Source organism: Uranotaenia lowii, chromosome 3 (assembly GCF_029784155.1).
Source record: "Uranotaenia lowii strain MFRU-FL chromosome 3, ASM2978415v1, whole genome shotgun sequence".
Lineage (NCBI taxonomy): Eukaryota > Metazoa > Arthropoda > Insecta > Diptera > Culicidae > Uranotaenia > Uranotaenia lowii.
The window spans coordinates 110,443,660-110,471,046 of record NC_073693.1 but is presented as its reverse complement, the minus strand read 5'-3'; the positions used below and the strand labels follow the sequence as shown (position 1 = coordinate 110,471,046).

The 27,387-nt window shown below is 39.1% G+C and overlaps 1 protein-coding gene across 1 annotated transcript in view; it reads right to left on the bottom strand.

Moving 5' to 3' along the window:
* Positions 1-1,615: 1,615 nt before the first annotated feature.
* The window catches only part of LOC129755100 (uncharacterized), a 198,097-nt gene continuing 172,325 nt past the window's right edge, over positions 1,616-27,387 (bottom strand). Inside the window, exons 4-10 of the mRNA XM_055751432.1 lie at positions 23,941-24,026; positions 23,054-23,149; positions 22,596-22,658; positions 14,438-14,521; positions 13,488-13,626; positions 13,120-13,332; positions 1,616-3,690 (exon numbers count right to left, since the gene is read on the bottom strand). Of these exons, the coding sequence (XP_055607407.1) occupies positions 3,596-3,690; positions 13,120-13,332; positions 13,488-13,626; positions 14,438-14,521; positions 22,596-22,658; positions 23,054-23,149; positions 23,941-24,026 (776 nt within the window). The 3' untranslated portion in view covers positions 1,616-3,595. The remainder of the gene's footprint in view (positions 3,691-13,119; positions 13,333-13,487; positions 13,627-14,437; positions 14,522-22,595; positions 22,659-23,053; positions 23,150-23,940; positions 24,027-27,387) is intronic.

Here is a 27,387-nt window from a genome sequence, read left to right as displayed (position 1 = left end):
AAAACTTATTTAAAGCATTCCAGATAGCACGGTTTTACCTTGACTCTGCCCGGTTATTCAGTGACAATTTCGAGAGAAGTCCGGCCCAGCCCGGATGTCCTGTTTTTGAGGAAAACTACCCGGATGCTACCCAGGTTATGGTAAGTTTTGATTTTTGGATCCAGAAACAATTTTTCAAAATTATTAACACCAAAATTAATTAATTAATTAATTAATTAATTTTTAGGTCAAAATCCGGTTGTTGCACACATAATCAAATTTATGGTTTTGGTTTTCTTTTATTTGGATTTTGAAAAAAATAAACTGCAATAATAATAATGCTAAACAATTACCGAGTGAATATTGAACTTTGTACAGATATTTCAAATGAAGATCAGATACCTACATACTTCTATATCAGCAAACATTTTTTTTAGAAAAAAAATCCATAATGGAATATCTGTGAATAATAAAATAAATATATAAAAACAAGGTTTTATTCATAAAACAAAGCTTTGTAATTTTCAGCTGAATTTTGTGTACAAATTACCTTTTATTGAAAATTTCAAATTTTGAAATTGAATAAACGAACAATGTTCTAAGTTTGTGATTTCTTGAATTCCTCAACGAAAGAGTCAATTTGATATTTTTATTTTGATAGTTAAACTCATTTACGAGGTAAATTTTAGTTCGAATTATGAATCTGCACTCTGCATCTGAATTTTGAACCCAAATTCAAAAATTGAATTTTGAATCTGTCTCCATGTGTCAATACGATTTTTGAAATATAAAAAAAATACGATTTTCGAATCATATTCCAGATTAGAATTTCATGAGCCAGGTTTTAGAGTCTTCATTCATGAATCTATTATCTGTAATTCAGGGTTTCAACCTGTATTGAATATTTAAATTATTTATTTTTAATCTGAATTGTGAATCTAAATTTAATTATGAATTTCGAATGATGAATCTGATTCTGAGTTTTCTATTTTGAATCGCCATTTTGAAGCTTTGTCATAATTGAATTTTGTATAAGAATAAGGTTGAGGAACGGCGAATCTGAATACGAAACAAACATTTTCTGTTTTTTTTCTCATTCGGAAAATTAACATCAAAATATTGAAAATGCATATGCTATCGAAAATCATGAATGAAATTTGAGGGAACGAATGACCAAGATGGGTATAACCCTTTATAAATAAAAAAAGAAGAATATAATAAAATAGGATCAAATTTGATATGACATCGAATCCGAATTTGAAGGTTTTCAATCATAATTTTTTAGGAATATTCGAACTGAAAATCAAGGATCCTAAATTGGATACAGAATCCGAAACACGAAAATAGGAATACAACTTTTTTTTATAGGAATATGGAGCCAGAAAGTCCGAAATAATAAAATTTAGGACCTAATATTCAGAACTCGATTTCTATGAACAAGTGAGAAAATTTTAAAAATCTTTAGCAAAATTCTGAACATGGAATGGCTCGAAAATCCAGTTTTGTCATTAGTTCTTAGAGTCTAGATTGTTACTCTTGAATAAACCGTACTCTGTCATCAAAATTTGATTAGGAATTTAAAATTTTGAGTATAGAGTAGAATACCTCGATTGCTTTTCTTGAACCCTCATTGGGGATGGAGGGGGCTTTTAACCCCCAAACCCCCCCCCCCCATCCAATTCCTACGGCCATGCCTTGGTCTATGTGTTTTTGGATCTAATAGAGCTATTTTTTTAGGAATAAATAATCCTAACAATGCATATGTTGGACTTTTTTGAAATGGCGAATAAATATAAACCAAGACAGATAATTAAGTTCTTAAAATTTGTCATGAAATTTAGTATGTAATATGAACTTATTTGCGGAAATATTTTTGACACTGAGAGACCTGGCAGCATTTTATTGAAAATGGCAAACAGAACTAATCGTAAAGACATGTTTTGCGGTCTTTCTTCGTTTTCTTTCTCAATTCACCTTCAATTTTTGCAAATCTTATTGCAAATTGTTCAGTAAACCTAAATTTTCCCTATGACGTACAAAAAACTTATGTGATAGCCTCATTTGAAGATTTTTCTTCGTTATATTTTTCAATTTTTTCTCATCTTTCACGGCTCAATTGATCATTTTGTCCGGCCTGCAACTCACTTTGCCTGCAACTCCAAGAGGTGCCAAATTTTGTCTGTAGACTTTTAAGTCACTATGATAGATGCTGCATGAGAAACTTTGTCAGTGCGTTAAAAGGTAAACCCAGGAAAATTCGTCAAATTTTGTACATTTTTTTTAATGCATGCGGAAATTTTGTAATTTTCCAATATTAAGTTTATTTCAAACTTGACGAATTGCTAGTTTTAATAACACTCATACGACTTCTTAATTTCGATAAGTTGTGATCATTAGTTCTTATCATTAGTTCTTAAATTAAGAAACAGCCTCCACGTGACCCTTGGGAAACGAAAAAAGGCACATTGATTTCGGAAAGCTTTTAAAGCGTAGCCATAATTGAATTAAATTTTAAGAAATTTACTCCCGGCGCACCCGTATCCGATATATCTGTGTTTGGTATCGTTATGTAAAATCCAATTCTCGACAATCCTCACAACCCCCAAACCACCCACACGGTAAGATTGAATTCCTTCTTAAAATTTCAGGCTTGGATGTATGGAATTTATCGCTTTTTTGCTGAACTTTTTTGCTGACTAGGTCCTTGACAATGAGGGTGTGGTTGTCTTTGCCTTAACGTAACGACGAGTTTTTGGCAGGAAAAGCGCGTTGATTTTAATTAAAAGCGATACTTTAAAAATTTTGTTCGAAGTAACGAAAGCTGCATTAAGATTCCCAAATTGCTCCTCGAGTCCCGCCCGGTGGGGGAAAAAGCTTTCAGACAGTCAAGTGGTAGAGTGAGACAGAAAAAGAGGAAGAAACAAGTAGTAGGAGAGAGATAAAATTTTATAGAGTGTAAATGTAGGTATGTGATAGCACGGATAGTAGGATAGAATTTCGCTTCATTTTTCATATTCAGAGTAGTGTCATCAACTTTCGTATTTTGTTTCCCATTTTCCATGACAATAAATAAGTTTTGTATAACACCAAAGCGTAATAAAAAATGATAGCTCTTAAAATGACGCCGTTTGTTAAACTTACGCTCCTTTTTTTCTTTGCTAGACACAAACCTATTTCGGGATAGCATTTTAAATCAGTTCTTTTTCATACATTTTGCGAAATTCTGTTTAAGGTATCTTTCTAAACATCAATTTGTTGTCTACTCAGATGTTTTTTTTTTTTTAAATTTTCATTGGTCATTCCTTTTCGGAAAACATGTTCTATTGTTTCAATCGAGGTTTATGTTTTAAGAATGAAATGAAATTATCCCTTTTCTTAGTTAATCACGCTACCGCAAATTCCTAAAATTTTGAAAAATAACCCTGTCCAAATTTTCAATTTGCAAACTCTCTCGGCTGCAACCCGAAGGTTCAGAATAATTTATACCCTTTTCCCAAACCCCTCGACCACCAGTCCGAAAAAATGATCGCATTAAGCCTCATTAAGGCGTTGGTTAATTTTTTACTCCATCTCCCACGTCGTCGCTTCGCGTAGTTTCGAGGGAACACCATTTTTCCTACTTTTCCGGGGGATTAAAATGTTTCGCCATTTTCTGATGATGCTGGAGCTGCTGTTGCTGTTCTTTCCAGGACCGGATTTCTTCGCTGTATTCTGCGCGGCGTTTTCCAGGTGTCGAGCGGCGATTGATGAAGAGAAAAATAAAATTTAAAAAGAAAAAATCAGTGAAAACAGTACACGTAAATACGGGATAATTAATATTAAAACCTTTTGACGTTATCATCCAAAATGGTTCACTGCAAATCATGGCACGCTGCGGCGGCGGCCACCATCGTATTGCTTCCATGTTCTACGTTGCGCTGACTTTAATTTTGTAATTGACATTTAATCGTAGGTAGGTATTCCGGATAATTAAGGAAAGCCTTTCGGGTTAAAAACATGAATTGGCTTCATTTTGAAGGGCAAATTACATTAATGAAGGGTTGTTTTTTTAACGGAAAACGCTACAAATAATGAACAAAGCCCGTTAATTTTATATTTGATAAATTGCTAAAATGTTCACTCTGCTATTTATTCATGAATACAATTTTGGAACAACTTGAAACAGATGTTTTAAGAGCACCTGTATCCGTGGTCTTCTCTATAGTCTAATTTATACAAGAAATGATCCAAAGAAATTAGATCCAATCCAGTGAAAAAACCTGGCAACCGCACTCGTGTTCCATTAACTGTCAAATGGTTTAGAACTCCGTCAAATTGAATCCAAATCTCATCAGTTTTGGATCAATTCTTATACCAGTTCTAAAAAAAAGTTGAGTTGAAACTGGTTTAATGGACCACCAGTGCAGTTACTTCGGTCGGAATTTGGGTCTAAACCGGCCGTTTGGACCACGGATACTGGTTCTCTAAGGCATGCTAAATTAAATGTTTAGATGAAAAAGAGGTCACGGTAAATCTGGTTTGTAACTGAAAAGTTTATGAAGATTCTAGTATTTTTTTTCTCTTCACACGTTGATATAAATAATACATATACAGTATGACACATAAAACAATGAAAAATCTTTCATCAAAGCTCAAAAACATTTTTCTTGATATCAACGTAATTTAAACTTTTTGTTTCATTCAGGTATGTAGATAAACATATTAAGAAACAATAACTCGATGTGTCCACCTTCGTTCTAAATTTCGCTCTCCAGGCGAGATTTCAATCGGGAGCATACCTTCGCCATAGAAGCTACTGACAATGAAGCCCACACCTCAGAGATAAAAGCCTTCAGAGTATCGAGATTTGGGTGAGAGGATTTACAGGCCTTCGAACTTCAAGATCCGGGAGCCCCGGTAGAGTTGGTCAAGGCCATGGCTGGTATCGCTGACCTTGTGGAATGTGTGAAGGGGAAGTCCAACATCCACAAAGAAATACAAACAGAGGGCAGTCTTGCGTTTGCCGGCAACAGCAAACGTAAGAGAGGATCTCCCGGGGAACTCAGACCCGGTGATCCTAAGAAAAGAGCGAAGGATCCGTCTGTCCGGCAGGATCCTGCGGCCAGCGCTCCGAAGCGGGCGGAAGGCCCTGCAGAGAAAGCAGGTGAGCCGACGAGCGCAAATACCGGATGGCAAACGGTATCGTACAAAAAAGGGAGGCCAAAAGGTGGGGAGACGAAAAAAGCCAAACCCCGACCCCAACGGCGCAAACGTCACGTTAAGGGGAGAGGCGATTGTCGTCATGGCACCTGAGGTCAAGTACGCAGATGTCCTGCGACAGATGCGTAGAAATGAGGACCGATCTCGGCGAAAGCGATCGGAGAATCCGTCGGATACGCACCGGCGAGATGATCCTAGAACTAAAGCGTGGCGCGGTAAACTCCAGCGGGACCCTTACGTCTAAGACGGCCGAAGCCCTTGGCGACATGGCTGAGGTACGCGCCCTCTGTAAGGAGGTGACCATCCGGGTCAAAAACCTGGATGAAGTCACGCCAGAAGAAGAACTGCGGGTGGCACTGGTTGAGCAGTGCAAACTCTGCTCGGACCAGATGTCAGTTCGTTTTCGAAATGGCCCACCCAGATCCGGTATGTAGATTGGGCTGGTCAAGCTTACGGTTGCAGCAGCAAACGCCGGTCGATCTGTCAGATATCCATCCCCCACCCCCCAGTGTTTGGAGATCGGCCACAAGTCGGATAACTGTAAGAAGCCTGTCTGCACTGGAGACCACGCTGCTGGCAACCCTAGGTGCCTCGCCTACAAAAAGGCGCAGGCGGTAACACCCTGGGCGCCAAGAGCATAGAGGTCGTCCAACTTAACCTCAACCACTGCTACACAGCACACCAGCTGTTGTGGCAGATGACAGTTGAGGAAAAGTTGAACATCGCGCCAGTTGCCGGCCCCTATCGTAGAGCTGCGAATGGCACTAATTGGGTGACCGATGATGCCAAACTGGCCGCGATATTGGTAACAGGTAGTTTCCCTATACAAGAAGTGGTGGCGACGGAAAACGAAAGCATGGTGGTGGCCAAAGTTAGCGGGATCTACTTCTGTAGCTGCTATGCTCCCCCAAGATGGTCCTTGGAGAGGTTCGGCACTATGGTTGACAAGATGGTAGAGGTGCTAACGGGGAGAAGCCCCATTGTTATAGCTGGCGACTTTAATGCGTGGGCCGATGAATGGGGTAGCCGCCTCACAAACCCCAGAAGTCAAATTCTTTTAGAAGCCCTGGCAACCATAGATGTCACCTTCGGTAGCCCGGGGTTGGTATGCAATTGGATGGTAAGCGAAGCCTACACGAATAGCGATCACTTCGCGATCCGCTATCGGCCAGGCTCAACTACGTGGGCAGGTAGACGTGAGTCTTGGACAGGGGAACACCTCTGGAAGGCAACGCAGTTCGACCAGGACGTCTTTGTCGAAGTGTTGCACTGGTAGAGGAACCTGGACAACCTGTCCGCGGAAGAACTGACGAGGGTTCTAGCTCGCGCTTGCGATGCTGCGATGACGAGAAAGGCCAAGCTTTAAAACACTAGGCCACCCGTCTACTGGTGGACAGAGGAAGTTGCGGGTCTGCGTGCCGACTGCCATAGGGCAAGGTGTAGGATGCAGAACGCAAGGACCCAAGAAGAGAGAACGGAGCGTAGGCCACTCTTCACAAGCGAAAGATGGGCCCTCCGGAGGGCCATCAACGCAAATAAGGGGCACGTTTCAAGCAGTTATGCCGTGACGCCAACGACTGCCATGGGGTGATGCCTATCGGATAGTCATGGACAGAAATAAAAGTGGGGGTGCAACACCTGAAACGTGCCCGGAAAAACTGGGAGTCATCATCAACGAGCTGTTCCCACAGAACGAAGTTACCCACTGGCCAACAGTCCCGTATGATTTGGACACTAGCGCCGAAGAGCGGATAACGGTTAAAGAACTTCTCGAGATCGCCAAGTCTCTCCAACCGAGGAAGGCCCCCGGACCGGACGGCATTCCGAACGTCGCAGTGAAGGCCGCGATCAGGGAGTTCCCCGATATGTTCCGGATATCGTTGCAACGATACGTGACGGAGTGGGGGCTAACACGTGGAAACGGCAGAAACTCGTCCTTCTGCCAAAACCGGGTAAGCGTCCAGGAGACCCATCGGCATACCGGCCGATCTGTCTACTGGATACAGCGAATATGGTCTTGGAGAAGGTGATTCAGAACCGACTTCAGAGATACAGTTTGGTTTCCGTCCAGGTCGCAGCACTGTAGATGCAATCCGCTCGGTCATCGAGGTAGCGGACAGAGCCAGGTTAACCATGGGGAAAGGGCTCCGCTTTTACGCGGTGGTAATTCTGGATGTGAAGAACGCCTTCAACAGTGTCAGTTGGACAGCGATTGCTTCGTCGCTCATACAAATGAGGATCCCGGCATATCTGTATAGGCTTGTGGAAAATTACTCTCCAATCGCCAACTGCAGTATATGACCGGCGACGGTTTGCGAACACAAGAGGTTTCGGTGGATGTTCCACAGGGGTTAATACTCAGCCCGGTTCTGTGGAACATCACTCACGACAAACTCCTACAAACGAGCTGAACTCGTAGGATTTGGGGATGATGTAATCCTCTTGGCGAGAGGCTCCTCAACAGCGAAGGTTGAGCTACTGGCCACGGTAGCTATCCAGGCAGTGGAAAGCTGGATGCACTCCGAGTGCCTGCGTCTAGCCCACCACAAAACCGAGATGGTGCTAATCACCAACCTGATCTCACCCCAAACAGGTACCATTCAACTTCAATGGTACCGTGTAATATCGTGTCCAAACGCGCAATCAAGTACCTAGGGGTGATGATAGATGACAGGCTCAGCTTTACGATTCATGTCGACTACATGTGTAAGAGAGCGGCAATGGCCACGGCCGCACTCACACGGATGACGTCGAATTCCTCGGCAATCCGCAGTGGTAAGAAGACCACACGTAAGCGTGACCACGTCAATCTTGTGGTACGGAGCAGCGGCCTGGAGGTAGGCCCTGGCAGGACAATGTAACCTGCAGAGACTTAGAAGCGTTCAGTGGCTGATGAACCTGCGGGTTACCAGTGGATACCAGTGGACCATGTCGTTTGAAGCCGCCTGCGTAGTCGCGGGCGTCATGCCCATATCGGTTTTGCTATAGCAGAATATTTATTGCTACGACAACAAAGACACGCCTAACGTACGGGATCTCGCCAACGAGTATTCGATGTTCAACTGGCAGCAGCTCAGCGAAAGACAGGGGGACCCATCGTGGGTGGAAGTGCACTTCCATATGACGCAATTCCTGGCTGGTCATGGATGCTTAATGAAGTACCACTATCGATTTGGACATGTGGCTTCGCCATATTGCCCAGATTGTAGTGACGTAGAGGAAATACCCGAATCTAAGGTGTTTGCTTGTCCGGGTAGAGAGGCACTCGATGCCGGGCGAGCCTCTCGAGATGGTGTAGGATGTCGTCACTGGCGGGAAACATCCGAGTCGTAGCGTTCAAAGTCCCGAATGTGTGCAGTGACAGGCGCGAGCCCAGGCCAAGCTGCTCTCGATCTGGCACACGGCGTGGCGGGCAGAAAAAGCCGTGGGTCAAAATTCCTAGGGTTACCAGCCAAAAGGATAAAGAACACTGGACAACGTTCGGAGTAGACTGACTCCACCGACGGGGGGCTGTCGAGTAGTGTGCGTCCGACCCCACGGTTTGAAGCTACAAAGATAAGGGTGCGTCGTATTCGTGCGTTGGATGCTCCACCTTTGGGGAGTATCCGAGTAGGGCGGTTCTCAACAACGATTAAGATTTTTTATCGCCGATATAATTATTGATTATATTATTTTAATGGCATTGCGGCGAGATGAACTTCTAAGGTAGAAATGTTTAAGTCATTAGGAAGAATATAGCTAGATAGATGAAGCGAGTGCGCTTCGTAGAGGAAGTGAAAAGGTGGTGAAGAATGTAAGCGGAGGGCAATTTGTGTAGAAAGCTCAAAACTGATCGGGTAAACTTTTGCTAGGCTCACTGACTGACTATGTAGAGGAGGCGAAGCAATCGCAGATCCTCTTCACAGTCAGCCTAGAGTGGCTTAGGTGTATTCTATACACACCTAAGCGAGCAAAAGAATACCCGACAGCCGCTTACAAGAGCAGTCTGAAATGCGTGCAGAATCTAGCGATGTATGATTTTTCGGGCTCTCGCTTAGGTAGTTTGCTACTATTGTTTTTCGCATCTTATCTACCTAGCGTGCCGCTAGGTAATATAATCAATAATTATATCGGCGATAAAAAATCTTAATCATAGATTTCATTGGCAAAAAGGGGGGGGAAAATGGGGTTAATAAAAATGTCTTGCGACACTTCCAGAAAGTAAGGCACGCTAGGTAGATAAGATGCGAAAAACAAAAGTAGCAAACTACCTAAGCGAGAGCCCGAAAAATCATACATCGCTAGATTCTGCACGCATTTCAGACTGCTCTTGTAAGCGGCTGTCGGGTATTCTTTTGCTCGCTTAGGTGTGTATAGAATACACCTAAGCCACTCTAGGCTGACTGTGAAGAGGATCTGCGATTGCTTCGCCTCCTCTACATAGTCAGTCAGTGAGCCTAGCAAAAGTTTACCCGATCAGTTTTGAGCTTTCTACACAAATTGCCCTCCGCTTACATTCTTCACCACCTTTTCACTTCCTCTACGAAGCGCACTCGCTTCATCTATCCAGCTATATTCTTCCTAATGACTTAAACATTTCTACCTTAGAAGTTCATCTCGCCGCAATGCCATTAAAATAATATAATCGGTTCTCAACAACCTAAGCTGCAGGGATAAGACTTTATCTTCGTCGCAGTGGAAATCGTTGGGAAAATGTTTTTCCACGATCGGAGAATACCCACGGGTAGAGTGAATCTCGACGCCAGGTGAGCCAATCGAGTTGCAGTAGGATGACGTCTTCGTCGGGAATCATCCGAGTCGCTGCGTTAAGTCCCGCGTGTGTGCAGTGACAGGCGCGAGTCAAGGACAAGGTGCTCTCGATCTGGCACACGACGGGCAAGGTGGCAAACCTCGAATCCTGGAGATAAGAGGTCGAGCTTCGAGTCGTTAGAGGAGAAATCAGGCCTCGAATCTCCCGACGGAGAGGTTTGTGTGGTCAACCCTGAGGCTTTATAATGAGTGGTTGGGTCTCGAGTCGTAAGAGGAGTGATCAGGCCCTTAATCAACAAGAGGAGGGGTATAAGCAAGGTTGCCGAAAAAAATTCTGTGTTTTTGAGAAAAAATATTCTGTTTTTCTGTGATTTTACCCAAAAATTCTGTGATGGTTTTCTGTGATGCTATTTCCTCTAATTTCATTGAAAATTCATGATAAATTGAGTCGTTTTTACATTTTAATTGGGAAAAATCAATTAACATTACCAATCTCATCATTCTTTTCTAATTCAAAGTAAGAAATCTTAATTTTATATTGGCCTTAAAAATTATAATATTGGAAATCAATTCAAAATTATAAAATTCTGTGAAATCTGTGAACATTTCAAAATTCTGTGTTCTGTGACACAGGTTCTGTGATGAAAATTTGCACAAAATTCTGTGAAATTGCAGATTTTTCTTTGATTTCGGCAACCTTGGGTATAAGTGGTCACCTCGAGTCATTACGAGGAGAGGTAAGATCTCGAGTCACTCGAGTTGAGATCGAGCCTTGAATCGTGCAGAGGAGAGGTTGACATCGAGTCGATGCAAGGAGGGGTCGGAAGAGTTTTTTGAGGAGAGATCAGGTCTCGAGTCGCAAAGAGGAGAAGTTTTAGTAGGGATCTCGAGTCGTTGCGAGGAGATGTCGGTTCTTAAGTCGCTAGAGACTCCTCAAACTTCCCTGAAACGTAGTGTTTTTACGGTAAGCGTACAGACCCTAGGAATTGTTAGGGGTTTACAGCACTTTTCACCGATTGGCTAACAGCCGACAAAGTCACAGAAATCAGGCACAAGGAGTCAAGGAGTCACAGAAATGGTCATGACGACGTTTCTAGAACAGGGTCAAGCAGCCAGAATTAAGCTTTATTTGAGTTCTGGTAATGCATAGAATGCGCTTTAGCTTTTTATGAAGATTGATACTATGATCCTAACGATGTTTTGCTGACCATAATAGGGATGTAATTGTTACTTGGGAGATGATTTCAGCATGCCTGGCTTGAAATGGTGCTCCGTCCAAGGTAGCTTTTTGCTCCCAGATAACACGCGCTTTCGTATGCTAGACCTCCAGAAGAATCCAGAAGGATCCAGAACCCAGAAAGATCCAGAATCCAGAAGTACATCGGCAGACCCAGAAACTCGTGGCGGCGAAGCCTAGCCGTCGAAATCCGAACTGTCGACGAGTATCTTGAATGCGATCAAGTGAAGACACTGGCGTCAACAGTGGAGGTCTTTTACCACGGCCCTATGCGCCGAAAAATTGGCGCGGGACCGTTAAGTAAGCAAGTCATCATCCAGGTTTAGTGGTCTCACTCGATGCTTCAAGAATCAATGCTCTCATTGAGGAAAATTCATCCTGGTACCATAACTTCAAAAACGTTGACTTCGAAACCATCTTTCTTGTCCTGGATTCTAACGAATGGGATAACGAGCTCGATCTCTTTGATCCCAATGCAGCAGCTGTGACTTTTTCAAACATTTTTAACTATATCATCAATCGCCATGTTTCGAAACGAAGCGTAGCTTCCAATAAACGAGCTCCTTGGGTCACAAATCAACTGCGAAAACTGAAGATGGTAAAAAATTGTGCTCTTCGTAATTACAACAAGCAAAAGTCCCTTTATCCTAAGGACGAATATCGCAAGCTTAAATCGTACAAAAAAAGCTGCAAACGTTGCTATCAAAAATATCTGCACCGAGTCCAATCCGAAATCTTTTTGAAAGTACGTTGAAAATCAGCGGAAGGAATCCGATGTCATCTCAAATGTTCTTGAACAAACATTAATTCCGGAATCTACAATCTTTTCGACGAGAAATTTTCTGGCATTTTCACAGCTGATTCCATTTTTGCAGAGCATGGCTGTGAGAAATGTCTCATCACTAGACCCGTCCTTCAACGGCATTCCATTCGACGATAGAGCTATTCTCTAAGCTTCAGCAAAGCTTAAAAATTCTTCATCTACGGGTCCGAACGGGAAACCAGCAAGGGACCATTCAAATATTACGTAACGTGTTTAGGGGGGGAGGGGGTATAGCAGTTTGTTACGGTTTGTGAATTTTTGATAGAAAATCTAATTAAAATGTGTTACGTAGGGGGGTGGGGGGGTTGAAAAAGACCGAGAATTGCGTTACGTAATATTTGAACGGCCCCCAATCTTCTTGAACGTTTTATCCCACATTAGTTGACGTCTATTAGCAATATTCTTCGAGCTTCGCTGGGAGCGGAAAAATCTTGGTTTTGAAGATGACGCCAGTCAACGAAATTTGTCTTCTATTCGTTAAGCTCTTTCATCCGATATTCAGATTGCAGGGGTTTTCATTCCTCGTTAGTCTCTTTAAAGCACTTGAAGGTGCCGCCAACTTGGATTTCAAGAGGGTGCCTGACAACAAAATCAATTTCTTCCTGTTGCTGCTTTCAGCGATGTCATATTTTTGTCTGTATCATCAGGGTATTTCTTCCTGTTTCATTGGGAAGGAATAGGACACATTTATGATAAAGATTTTTTCTGACATCGCTTTTATATTCTGAGCGTGTCTGTTTTGACACGTTGAACAAGAACTGTCAAGAAAGGTTGGATCATTGAAGTTCTGCTTAACTGTTATTGTTTTATTAGAGCATTCAGTGTTGTTAAATAGTTTTTAGACATATGCTGGAGTTTCGATAAAACAGCAATAAAGTAAGCATCATAAAAAGCCATTCTAAAACCAAAACAAAATCCTATTAAGCCAGCTGGCATAATTTGTGTTACTTGGGAGGTTACTTAGACATGAGACATATTGTTTGGTCATGTGAAGTTAGGAACTCATTCAGGCCCTCTTAATTTGAGCGTGAACGAAATTTTCAATGAAGGCGTCCGATGATGATGAAGTGTACCGTTTTGGGGCCTGTACGTTTGTTTAACAATCATTAAACTTTCGCAACAAAACACCTACCGGGCAGCACAGCTTCGACCGGCACAACGCATCCGTTTACTTTGGCCGCCGTTACGACTCCATCTTTGGTCAGGATGTTTTCCGGATGTATCACAACGCCTCCGCAGCAAACTTTCGTCTTATCGCCGTGCTGGTTGAATTTAACGTGCTTTTTCAGCAGCAGCGAATTTTGTCGTCCGAAGGTCGTCGACGACTTCACTTGATGGTGGGTGTCTGTGGACGAAAAAAAACACAGAATGAAAACTTGCGAAAAAATATGAGCCCGGTTCATCGGCCCGTCGTATGGATAATGAGATTTTATGATTTGCCGAAAATTTCCGCTATAATATGTCTATCCGGCGGACAACATAAGATCCGCCTTAACTTACTTCCGACAATCGTCCCATTGATCTGGGTCTCTTCCGGGATCAGCGTACAGTTGGTGTGAGGACACATAACCGGACTGAGGATGGATTTGCCCTGGGGAAGACACGTGGCCGCCGGTGGGCTGTACTGGAAATTGACGGACTGAAAATTAATGGAAGGAGAAATGGCAAAGGGGGGAAAACGTTATTGACAAATTGTTGATGATTCGATAGATTCGAAAGCTTCAGGTCAGCGTTTGATGTATGTCACAAATTTCGTGAAAACAGACTCGGATGTCGTCAATAAAAGAAGCAATGAAATACAAAATAATTGATAATGTAGGTACCATCAGATAAGCAACAGATGAATAATTTTATTACAATTATTTTGTAGTACCAATTTAAGTGTTCCTCTGGGAATAAATCTCTTTAGAGTGTAAATGTACCCGACTTTGGCCCTAAAGCATGGTAGACTAGATTTCCCAGGTTTGTAGCCTTCCTATAGTGTGCACCTTAGAATGTTCTTCAACAAATATGATTGCTTAGTAGCCTAAGATGCAGTTAAAACATGTCCTTGCTTTGAAGCTGTGGATAATATGAGATAAATCCGATCAAACTATTAATTGAAATGCTCCTTATTGTGGCCCTTTCTGAGTTCCTTAAATTGGCCACCTCTAGAAAAAAATGCCTCACTAATACTTCAGGAACCCTGTGCAACTATGGGCCAGAGGACAACGTGTGAAATCTTCACTGAAATTTTTAATTACACTGTTCATTTTTCCTCCAAAACTGTAATGTGCCAATAATCCTCGATTTGATGAATTCATAAAATTAACATACCTTGGACTATCCCACTTCAAATAATGGGCGATAACTTTACAGCAATGGGTACCAGTCTGTTTTCATGAATACCAAAACTTTCAGAACCTAATGATTCCGGTCTGATTCAGCTCGGAATAAATTCATATACTCACACTGGTGTAGGAATCGTTCTCGGCTCCACCTCGTCCGGCTTTGTACTCCTGATACTGGGATATCACACACAGCAGACAGTAAATCTGTGGACGAAAACAGACAGACAGAAAAGACACAAGGGAACGAAAAACGGAAACCATTATTTTATTATTTTCTCGGACAACTAACGATAGTAGGTACATCGTTCATTAGAAATTGTTCATGTTTAACAAATTTGGGTCAAACAAACAATGACCCCGATTCCAAGGGGGCTGCCCGCTTGACTTGACTTGACTGAAAGGCTTTGGGGTGATTCTCTCTCATTCTTGTTATTTTTCTTGGGGGGGTTCTGTACAGGAAACTACATCCTTATCTTCTGGTCTGGGATTCGATTTTCTGGTAGTAGGACTACTCGACCGAGAATGATGAATGATGACCAAGCTTTAATGGAATATGTTTCCGCTTAAATGGTTGGTCCAATCAAATCAGATCTCGGAAAACGGTTCAAGTTATTCTCTCATCATATTTGGTCATAATATGAGTCATATTTGGTGGAATCGGAGCTTTCCTAATCAGGCCTTACAATTTAAATGCAAATGATTCGAAATCACAGTGTGACACAAAAAATGGAAAAAATTCCTTTTGGGGCTAGTTAAAAAAACTGAAACCTAATAAAACCTACAAATGAGATTCTCCAAACTCATCGATAAACTATTTTTGCTTCTTCGGAAAATTTGTGAAAGCCAATGTTTCGAAACTGAAATATTGTTTTTTAAATGGTAATCTTTGATCTCCGGAAATTGGCTTACATGTATCCAGCAAAGTTGTAGATAAAGTTAGCCAATCATAAAATTTAAGACAAACTCATTAATAAAAATTTCTGTTTTCAATGAGCTTAAAAATGTATTATAATTTGCATATAATATTGATTTTTTTTTTTTTTGAACCAGCTAAGAGATGTAGGCAAATGACGATCACCTGAAGCTTATGCGTGGTTCAAGGAAAACTTGAGCTTTTTATATCCGAAATTATATAAGAGTTGAGCTTTTTAACTCTAATCCGCTTTTGAGTGTCAATATGACACTATTGGAAGTTTAGCGGCTTGTAACTTTATTTGAGTGCATTAAAATAATCCTCGCTTAAAACCGCTATATCTTTCTCGTTTCCAACCGTACAAAATATTTAATTTAGGAAACCTCGTAATGAAATTCAAATTTGTTTCTCAGGCACTATTCACCTTCAACACTTCAGTTTTCAATTATTCATAGTTTAAGAAAAAAAAATCCAAGAACATGCTTTGAAAGAAAGACTCTAGATCAGTTTCGTAATGATCAAAAAACAATTTCACTTAGTGTCCAAAAAATCTTAAGTGAGAAGCTATAATTCACATAAGGATATATTTTTTTTTTGAAATTTTTAAGATCATGACCACAAAAAATGTAAAAAATGACTTATAAATCGTACTTTTCAATCAAAAAACCATCAAAACTGTTTAAGTCACTCTAGATAAATTAAAAAAAAAATGGAAAGTTGACGTAATTAGGTTATTTTTTGCATTTTTAGATTGTCAAAATACGAAACACAGAAAACTATTTGTCAATTTGCAATTTAAACAGATTTTCTTGCACTAAAATACAACTTTGCACTGAATTTTGAGCATATTAATTCAAGATTTCCGCAATAAATCAATATTCATCAGAAATCCAATTTCATACCGATTCTAGAGGTTTAATTAAATAAGCGCTGCAGTAATTTTCAAAAATATAATATACATATATAAATCTTAAAGTATATCCAGAAAAAATGGCACAGACGTTCAACCAGTGGTTCAACGTCAAAATATTCAACTAGTAAGAACCACCTTATGATTTGGTCGTTTTTACTGCACTGTCCCACCCTATTTCGGAACGAACAAGGAGATGCTAGCGAAAGTTGCACAAACCTATGAATATTTAGAAATTATTTTACATTTCTATTTTTCATATTTTTGTTAAGTATCGCAGCGCTTTTATAATTACACCACTAAAATCGGTTAAAAATTGCCATAATAATGCATATAAATTCATTAATATACTCAAAATCCAGTACAAAATCTGAAAAAATTCCAAACTGGCAAAAAATTCGAAAAACTGCTACTTTTGAAAATTCGTCAAAAATTCTGTGTTTGGTATTTTGACAATTTAAAAGTGCAAAAATGTGTCAAATTTCGTTAATTTTTTTTATCCTGTTTTCGAAAATTATCTAGTGAGATTTAAACAACTTTCACGGTTTGTTGTTCGAAAAGCACGGTTTTAACATCACTTTTTCACATTCTTTTGTGGTAATGATCTTAAAAAAAATTAAATAAAAAATACATGCTTCCGTAGCTGATCTACAATCTTTCTTCCGAAGCGTGTTTTTGTCGATTTTTTCTTAGACTTTGAATTGCGGAAAACTGAAGTATTACAGGTGAATAATGTCTGAGAAACATATTTGAATTTTATTTCGAGGTTTTCAAAACTATATTTTGTCAAAGTATACAGTTGAGAAACATAAGAGATATATAGGTTTTAAGCAAGGAGTATAAAATTGACACTCAAAGTCTGATGAGGGATTTTTTAAAAAGAATTCCTGGGCTTTCAAGGTGCGTCCATTAAAAAAAGTAATTATGCAAAACTAAACATTTCAAGAATTCATTGAGGGTCCTCGGAGAAATTGTATCATTTGGACGCACAAGCCGCCAACCTTCCAATCATGTCATATTGACACTCTAGAGCGGATAGGTTTAAGGTGTGCTGAATAATTTTGGTCAAGAAATAAGTAGGTACTTGGTATAGTGTAACGCCTTGTACATTCTAAGACCGCTTAAGCAAATAATAAGGATTGAATTAAGGCCACTAAAATGTGAATTTTTTGGACAGATAATCAGCATAAGGTTGTACGTTGTACTTTCAGATGAAACTTGATAGCCATCTGGTCCGGCAGTATTATTGACATGATTTGCAATTGACTAGAAAGTTTAGATGAGCAGGAACTTCGACGGTGGTATATACATACATGTGATGGTGATTTTTTAAAAATCCGGAGAAGCATCCTTCAGCGGGAGCTCCAACAGAACTGTGTTGGAAAACTACCTCGAAAAGATGAAGATGGGCCTAAATAAACGCGGAACATCAATATTGAGACTTAAATTGGTTTTACTCGGAGGGAAAAGTATAGTATAGTCACCAATTTCCCACTTATATTCAATCATTTTTCTGATTAATTTTCGACCAACTTTAAATTTTAAAATTATCATTAACTCAATTTATAATTTAACTGTATGAAATTGTGCATTCAATGATACATAAAATTGATTCAACTATATGTGAATTATTGATTTTACGCACTCAATCATAAAAAAAATATAGACCCAACTTTAGTCCTATGGTTAATTTTCGGCATTCAACTATATATATATATATATATATATATATATATATATATATATATATATATATATATATATATATATATATATATATATATATATATATATATATATATATATATATATATATATATATATATATATATATATATATATATATATATATATATATATATATATATATATATATATATATATATATTTATATATATAGTTTAAACAACTATACTGGTTTTGTGATTTAACTATAAATATGATATATTTTATTATATTTTAATGATTGATTTATTGAGTACAATTAAAGATATTGTAGATCCAACTTATGATTACATTGGAAGTCATCTTATTTATTGTTGATTACTTTCTTTCTAGTAGATAGAAATTATACCTATTCTTTTTCATATTTGTAATATATATATAAAATTTTAACAGCAATACACTTAACAACAGCCAATTGAGGGGTGTATTCGAAAAAAAAAGGCTACACTTTGTTTTGTAAATAACTTTTGGATGTATCGATGGAAATTGACGAAATTTTCAATGAAGTTACCTATAATGTGATGTGTACGTGTTCAATATCTGGTGGCAATCTGTCAAGTAGTTTTTGAGAAAGCGTCCAATACTGAAGTTCATTGACATATTTTTTTGGGCAGGATCGAGAAAAATCCAGAAAAGTCCTAGTGGGAGACCCAAAAACAGCTGGAAATTAACTTTTCGATCAAAGTACACATGGTAAATTGTTTAAGAAGTCCTAGAGAACTCAATTGTGAGCTAAAATTTAAATTAAAGTGAAGATTGTTGATTCCATGATGCAAGAGGAATATGAGAGGTTTTTTCAAGTTCCATCCAAAAATATGAATAGAGGAAGTGCTAAAAAAAGTCAATTTTTTCTGACTGCTTGTCTAGCTGACTAATAAATAGGCCAAACTTCCTTTCTACAAGGTACAAAAAGCTGCCCACCAATAAAATAAACAAAATACGGTGATCAAATCGTGCGCAGAATATTTGTTCTGCTTGTGGGGAGATGTTTTGAAAAATTTCATAGCCGATAGCAAAACGAACTCTTTAGCTGTCACCTGGCAGGTTTCCAATTGACAAGTCTCGCCTGTATTTTCCGGAGACAAACGAGGAGAAAAAACTTGAAAATTCAATGTCTAGTACTTGAAGAGGCAAACGATGTGTGGAAACGGCAAATTACTTATTATTTCATAACGATTGACACGATGAACGGCTAAAAATACAAAGAAGACTGCCTCCAAATGCGACCGTTTTTTCTGCAAAGCACTTTAATAGGTCCCAAAAAGTTTACACTCTGTTTAAGTTGGATCTAGAATCGTGCCATTACGCAAAAGCAAAAACAGTAGTAGGGTGATAAAAAGTCAAATATCTTGTTCTTGTGATAATCGGCAAAATTTGTTAAAACTTCGACCAAATTCTAAATTTTGAGATATTTTGAAGATCAAGCTTCAGGAAACAGCAAACGTAATCAAAAAAAGATTTAATTTGAAAAAATTTGCATTATAGATGGCGTACTTGTTGCTCAAGAATGATAGTCGAAAAATTTCTTCAATAGACGCTATCTCAAAATCCGCTTAACAGAACATCACAAAAATTAGCATATGTAAATTTCCTCCGCTCGGGAAGTAATAAATATGGTAATTTATTTTATTTTTCTAATTATTGGCCTTATCGGTGAAAAGTGGTTTCCTTTTTAGTAGGGACATCTTAATATTATGAGCTTTTTTTTTAGATGGATAGAACGTTAGACGAAATGAAAGATGGTGAAAAAGAGCGAGTAGAATTTGTTTAAAAGCGTTATTATCACGTATCAATTTTTTGTTCCGCACGGGCCAACTACTATGAAGTGGTAGACACAGATAGAGTTGCATCAGGCCCATGTAACTTATCGAAAATTCTTTCTATACGCTCAGTGCTGCTCCCTTCTGAGAAGGGGTATCATAACAGGCGACTAAAATAGCTAGTACACCCTCCATGGGGATCAATGGTTTGAGTATTCAACAACTTCAACGTCAGATAACATACAAAATTATCAAAGCAACCGTTGTTCGTATTCGCACTGTTGGTATCGATTTTAAAAACTTGTTTTTATGAACAAAAAGATTTCCAATTGAGCATTCAATAGATGATTTTCATCACGAACTGAGTAAAATTAGAAAAGCAGAGTTTCGGTTTAATTCAAATTCAAATCAATTTTTTTCCGAATGGCAATATATGGTTAATAATTCTTCCAAAAGGTCAACCAAAATATATTTTTTCCATTTAAAGCATTGTAGATGGTTCTGAAGTACTCACTTCCAACAGATATACTTTTAAAGCAGATTTATTTTTCCAAGACACACATTGGTTACCATGGCTAGATGCATGAATTTTGTTGCCCCAACTCTAAAGGTGGCGTTGCGAACATCGAAAGTCTGTATAGAAGAATTAATGTTCGCGGCAAAGCCCACTTCTTTATCTTGAAGTGACGGTATCTTTGGTTGCATCTACCACCACACATTAGTAGGCCAAGCGTGGTTCGCCCCACAAGACCTCATAATCATAATCTAAATATGTCCCTACTTAAAATGATATCACTTTTCACCGATAAGGCAGATAAATTAAAGTTACAAACATAAATTACGGTGATTTATCTCTTCATAAAATTTAAAATTAATTTATATCAGGAAATGCTTATTTGGTTTTTTTCAAAACCAGCTATTTCAATAACAAAAAGGCAAAAAGTAGTGTTTCTAACTGTCAAATTAGATTTAAAAAAAATCAAATCTATCCACGTGGACATTCGGGGAGGGGGGTAGGGGTTTTCCAAATGTCCACGCTTGAGGAGGGGGTAAAAATCTCATTTTTCTGTCTACATGGTATTTGAACGGTCCCCAATCTAGAATATTTATAGTTCATTGCAAAAGGTCTATCAGTTTATAGTTGAATCTATTATATTTATATGTAGTTAAATGCGTGAGTACAATCAAACAATTGAAGTTGAATCCATCATACTGAAAGTAGAATCAATCATACAATTATAGTTAAACCTATCATATTTATAGTTGATTACATAATGCCAACCAGCAGTTTAAAGTTGAATTTATTATATCTATAGTTTAATGCGAAAAAATCAACTATACTATGATGATTGATATAAACACCTGAAATAATTGGAACAACGGTCGTCTTTTTTCTCCGTATAGCTGTAGATAGAGCTGCCATCTACGACTTGAACTTGGAAAAAGTGTGGTCTACTGAAAAAAAAATCAAAAAAATTTGTTTTTTTTCTGATTCAAGGTCAACCCGGAACGTTTGTTTTATCATTTCATGTCGTGTTAATTTAGAAATTGAGCAGTTCGCTATAGTTTTATAGCTGAAATGTAAAATTTCTTAATGTAAGAGGGAAATCTCTTAAAAATCCTTCAAAAAACCTTTTGTATGCAAGACACTGCCTAAAAATGCAGATAGTTTGAAGAAGCATTTTTTTTCACTTTTCCACAATTAATTTTAAGAAATGATCTAGATTTTTGTAGAAAAACATGAGGGTTACTATTCTTACTTCGCACTTTTTAATATGTTTGGTCCGCAACGCTAATTGTTTCATCCAAAAAGTAAACATATGCTTGATTTATCCGTTGAACATTTTAAAACAAATTGTAGAAGAAAACTATTTATGATTTTCAATCATTCATATTATAACAAGCAAAAAACATAATGGTACTTTTTTTCTTTCGCTCTCTGTAGCCTGTTCAATATCGCAATAAGGTAAGTTTGTTACTTATTCTAGTGTTGCACTTTTCAATCGAATTTTCATTCCATTCGTTCATAATCAAACGCTCGAATTTGGATTAACCCAAAAGTTTTAGAAACTCTTCACATGGAATACACGGAAAAAAATTGAGTGGTTATCCCAAAGACGCTGGCATGATAATTTTACCATTTCAGCGCTATAGTATTTTCAACCACGAAAAGTTTAACATCGATTTTATAAAAGTGCGCATGAAACAATATTGAAATTACTATGTACCCGGTAATGTTCGATAACTCTCAATGTTTGTTGTCGAAAATACTATGGTCATGATAATTTTATCATAATTTCTATTACAACTACCGTCCGCATAGTAATTTTGACATTGTGGCACCAATTCATATCAACAAAATACTACGCACATCGTACTTTTGAGAACAAAACATATTTGACTCAAAAACATAAGTGCGTTTTATAATTTTACTATGATAAACATTCTTGTTGTTTACACTAATTCAGGATCATTATAATCATCAAACCCGTGAGTAAAAAAAACTAATTTTGAGCTGCTTTAAAGTTTCATAACTTTGAAAATCATTCCAGAGCATCGGGAGAACACACTAACATTGACCGACGTGTGTCGGAAGTGTGATTTTTCATGTTTCAAATAATGTCATAATGCATGCATGCAAACATACAAACAAACATACATAATAATTTTACTATTTAAATCAAGCTCTTCGCTCCTCCTAATCTTTATCATAACACATACTAGTTTCATCATGGAACATATTAATTTTACAAGGGACGAAGTAAAACAATGCATCATTTCATTTACAATTTTACTAAAACGCAGTCGAATTTACTATGCGCAGCCAAATTGAGGACATAGTAAAACAGCTATGCGTAAGGTATTATAAACAACAAAACATATTTGACTCAAAAATATGGTTGCCTGTTGTTCATTTAAACCACGGATTTAGTAATTTTATCATGCTTTTTTTTGTGTGTAGGTACTCACGTTAAGACACAGGATGAAAAAATCGATCGTGAACAGCATCGCCGTGACTGGTTCAAAATTCAGCTGGATTTGACACATCGAAGGCGAAGCAACAGCAGCAGCATCGTTATACCACAAGATGAATGGTGATGTTGAGGGCCGGCACAAGAGTTGTTCCAAAGCATCGACAGGCAGCATCCCCGACATATTTGAAGGCAGCATTCATGAAAACAACAAGCAACATATCGTTACAGTAAATCAATTTTAATCGCATGCGATTAGTCTGATGGGAATGAGTATGGATGTAGGATGTAGGTTTTGTGCATTCGAAAGCGAGCAACCCGAACTTCGGCGAGAGCTAATTTGGCTGGATATACAATTTGTCATTCACGGTACAATGAATGGAAGAACAAAACGGGTTATGGCTGTTATGACTGTTTCCGGTAGGATTTCGGATGTAAAATTGTAGATACACTTACCGTTTGTATCACAATCAGATAGATAAAGTGGGCGCACTCCACCAACAGATCCGCTACCATTACGATGATCCATGGCACCAGAAATGCCCGTTTGTCCTGTTATGTTTGTCCAATCGGCAATCGGATGAAACATGATAGAGAATTGAAATGGCACAAACATAATTAATGAGGTTTTGTTTCATGTTCTCTGCAAGTATGTTGCTGGAAAGGTGGTTTCGTTAAATTAGTTGGTACCTTCATGGTACTTTTCATGCATTCCCTGCAAACTACATTCACCGACTGGAATCATAAATATCAACAAAAATAATGACGTTATGCATAGTTAATTTCAGAGCACTACAATTTTGTCCGACGACCAAATCGAAATTGATGTTTTACAATAAGATATAACATATGTGTATAAATACCTATCCCGAATCCCTGAAATCTAACGAGTTTGTTTTCATTTCTATTACGAATTCGTGTTAGCTGGAATCGAATGAATTAAAAACTTTGAACTAGTCATGAGAAAGATTTGTTGGTTTTCCAGAAATACCATAGCAAACTTTTACAGTTAACACTAAGCCTCGAGTCATCCTAAAATATTCGTTCACAGAAATCAATATGAACTGAAAAATGTTTCTATCTATGATGTTATAAGAGATCGGCTCTGCGGTATTTCCAGCTTTGAGGGTAAATCGAAATAGAAAATAACTAGCTCCGACAGCTTGTTGTTTTTTCTTGATTACTAATACCCATGCTTTTCATGTTTTGGAAACATACGAACTTATATTTCATATCCTTGTTAAATCCCGACCTAACACGTGTTGTACCTCATGTTGGAAGGATGCTTTGGGTGATGGTCTTGTATTTTCTTCGTACATACGTACATATCCATAGAAACGTACCTGCCGTAGTCCTAGAACCGCGAGTAACGAAGAAATAACTCCGAGAAACGCAAACACCAGCAGCAACATGTTGAATATCACAGTGACTGGAAGCAGAGGGAAAGAGAAAGAGAAATTAAAAAAAAAATAAAACATTACTGAAAACAGTCTGACATAACCTAGCAAGAAATTTCTCGACGACACGCGAGAAACAAAAGCGCAAAATTGAAATAAGTGATGCGGTATCAAATAATTACATCATTCCGGAGGGTTCCAGGATAGGATTGCTTCGGATTTGTCAGCAGCTCCACCGAAATGGAGCGGGGCATAGTTCGCTTGCTTTGAATTGATATTTTGAAATAAATGCCCCCGAAACCCCGAACGATCTTCGGTTTCAAGTCCCCCTGGATGATGGCAAACAGCGTGAGTCTCATGAATGTGAGATTAATTAGCGCGAGTGCGGTATTTAGGTGGAATTAGGAAAGCGCGCCGCCGTTTGATGCCAGTTGAGTTTGCGGAATAATCACATGGTGTACCGAACATTTGATCCTTTGGTATCGAGTGAATGCTTTTGGGATGAAACTTTAAATTAAATAGAGGGGCCAACATAAAACCCATATTTTTACTCATCTGTCGTGGAAACGGTGGTTGATAGAAATCAAGAAAATATCATCATTAGGTGAGTTTTCTTTGATACTTGGAAAGATGAACGAGATATTTAAAGTGTAGCTTCAATTTTAAAAATAACTTGTCACTTTGTAAACGGAGCTCAAATTAAAAAAATACCTTACTCCACCATAAAAATCCTAGGGTTGCCAGACAAAAGGATACATGAAGACCGGACAACGCGACGGTCGGAGTAGACTGATCCCATCGACGGAGGACTGTCGAGTAGTGTGCGACCGACCCCACGACTTGAAGCTACAAAGATTAGACAATATAAGGTGTCAAAGCTTGAATCCTGGAAATAAGAGGTAGGGTCTCGAGTCGTTAGAGGAGAGGTTAGGCCTCGAGTATTCAGGAGAAGACACCAAGTCTTTACGATAAGAGGTCGGGTCTCGAGTTGCAACAGGAGAAATCAGGCCTTTAATAGGAGAGGTATAAGTGGTTACATCGAGTCTTTATCAGGAGAGGTCAGATCTCGAGTTGCTAGTAGAGAGATCGGGTATTGAGTCGTGCAGAGAAGAGGTTGTGTACGTCAACCTCGAGTCGATGCGAGGAGGGGTCGGATCTCGAGTCGTAAGACGAGAGTTCAGACGTCGAGTCGTAATGATAAGAGGTTTTGCTGAAAGTGGCCCAAGGTGATGTTTAGTGAGTAGGAGGTAAATGTACACGAATCTTCCCATTGTACCAACCAGTAGCAAACTGGAGTTACGCAGAGACCATCATGATGTATCGCGAAGAAACCGCAATCTGCGAGCTAAGCGAATGAACGACCGTAAACATGATGGGCTCGACGGGCGCGCGGGGAAATTTAAAATACCTTAGCAATAGGGAATACTTCCGCGAATCAAGCGTTGGCGACATTCGACATTGAGTCGAAGATAGTTGGCTATGGTTGGCTAAACGAGCGCGTGATATGAAAGTACACATGCAATCGGGAATACCACGCGTATCTTAGCAACCATCACCGTTCGCATTGTCCCGATCCGAGTAACGGTAATCTGTGCGAAACAGCAAGCGTGTCCTCTTTGGTGTGAGCGTGACCTTCAAAGTAAGATGGGTGATTCCTCGGTCCTGGATTTACACAGCATCGAATGGATAATGGGCAGTCTTGACCTAGCTGATGACTTTGTACTGCTCGCTAAAAGACAACGAGACATGCAGAGCAAACTCGACGGCCTGACGGTGGTTCCAAGAAAAACATCGAAACCCGGATTCGAAAGGCGCAATTCGCGTTTGCGAGTGTCCGAAACATCTGGCGCTCACGACAGATCACTCTCCGAGTGAAAGTTCGAATCTTCAACTCATAAGAATAATACGTCTTGTTGTACGGGTGTGCGAAAACTTCAAGTTTTCGTGAATCGGAGCAACTGGTTCTTGAACGTAGAACTACATCCCGCTTACATCTAGACTTTTATAAGAGTAAAGTGGAGGTGGATTGGACATACACGTTGAGAAAAAATGGGATTGAGATCTGTAGAGAACACTCGAGTGGAATCCAGAAGGATATCGAAGAAGAGTTAGACCCGCGAAGCCTGGCATCCGAAATCCGAACTATCGCCAAGAATCTTGACTAGGATTAAGTGGCTATGGATCGTTAACAATGGAGGTTTTTACCACAGCCTTACCATGACGAAAAATCGGCGCGGGATCCTCAATAAGAATAATAATAATCTGCGTACCTGATACTACAGCCGACAATATAGAAGATGAAGAAGGCACAACGTATGCGGACCTAAATCATCATAAATATGGATGCATCAAAAAGGGTCTATCTTGAAGCTATGTTAACCACATAAAATGTTTTGAACTCAAAATATAGGGTTTTTATTGCACTTTAAAAAAATAGTAAAAAATTATTCCGATGTTGTTTTGATGAAATTTCGAACTTTTCGTCGAGTACCACTCATCATAGTTTGGACACCCTATTTGCTGACCGCAGCGGCCATTTTGTTCCACAATCTCTTCATCTCTGTTGCATCCCGAGTCGTCCTACCATTCTTCTTATCTTATGCTTGATAATTGCTCAAAATTTCTCGATAGGACGGGATTAAGGGCAATTGGGTGGGTTGATATCCTTTTCGAAAAAATCCACCCGGTATCCAGATACCACTATAGTACCTTTTTGCTGTAATGGCAGCTTGCCAAATCTGGCGAAAACTTTACTGGTTCTTTGTGAGATCTAATGTACGGAAAAAAACGTTTTTAAAGCACTCCTCCTTGTACATTTCGGAGTCCATGGTCTTGTTTTTCACAAAACCGGGGTTTTTCGTGCGCAGCTGCAAAAACCTTGCAAGATCAAACACTTCCTTGCAAACTTATCGGCAAAAACGAATTTGAACTTGGCGGGGACATTACCCCGACCAGTGGCTTTGTAAAATTTTTGGCCAGGAAGCCGCCTGAAATCCATCTTCACGTACGTTTCGTCATCCATGAGGGTGCATCCGTTGTACTCCGTTAGAACCTTGTTGTATAACTTTCGGGCCCGTCCTTTAGCTTCTACATTCTTCTTCAATGTCCGGTTTGGTTGCTTACTGGCCCGATAAGATCGTATTCCTTCGCGCAGACGAATCCTTCTGACGGTGCACCGGTCGGCATTGAATTTCTTGGCGATGTCATAGTTCGACTGCCCGGTGTTTGCCTGGATCGTTCTCAACGCCTTCAAATGCAATTTCCGATCCTTAGGTCCAATAACTCTTGGTATGAACTAGCCGATCGATAGTATGCATCTCACGAAAACGTTTGAGAACGCTGCACCCGGTCGATTTGACCATTTTTACAGATTTTACAATTTTTTAACCCAAC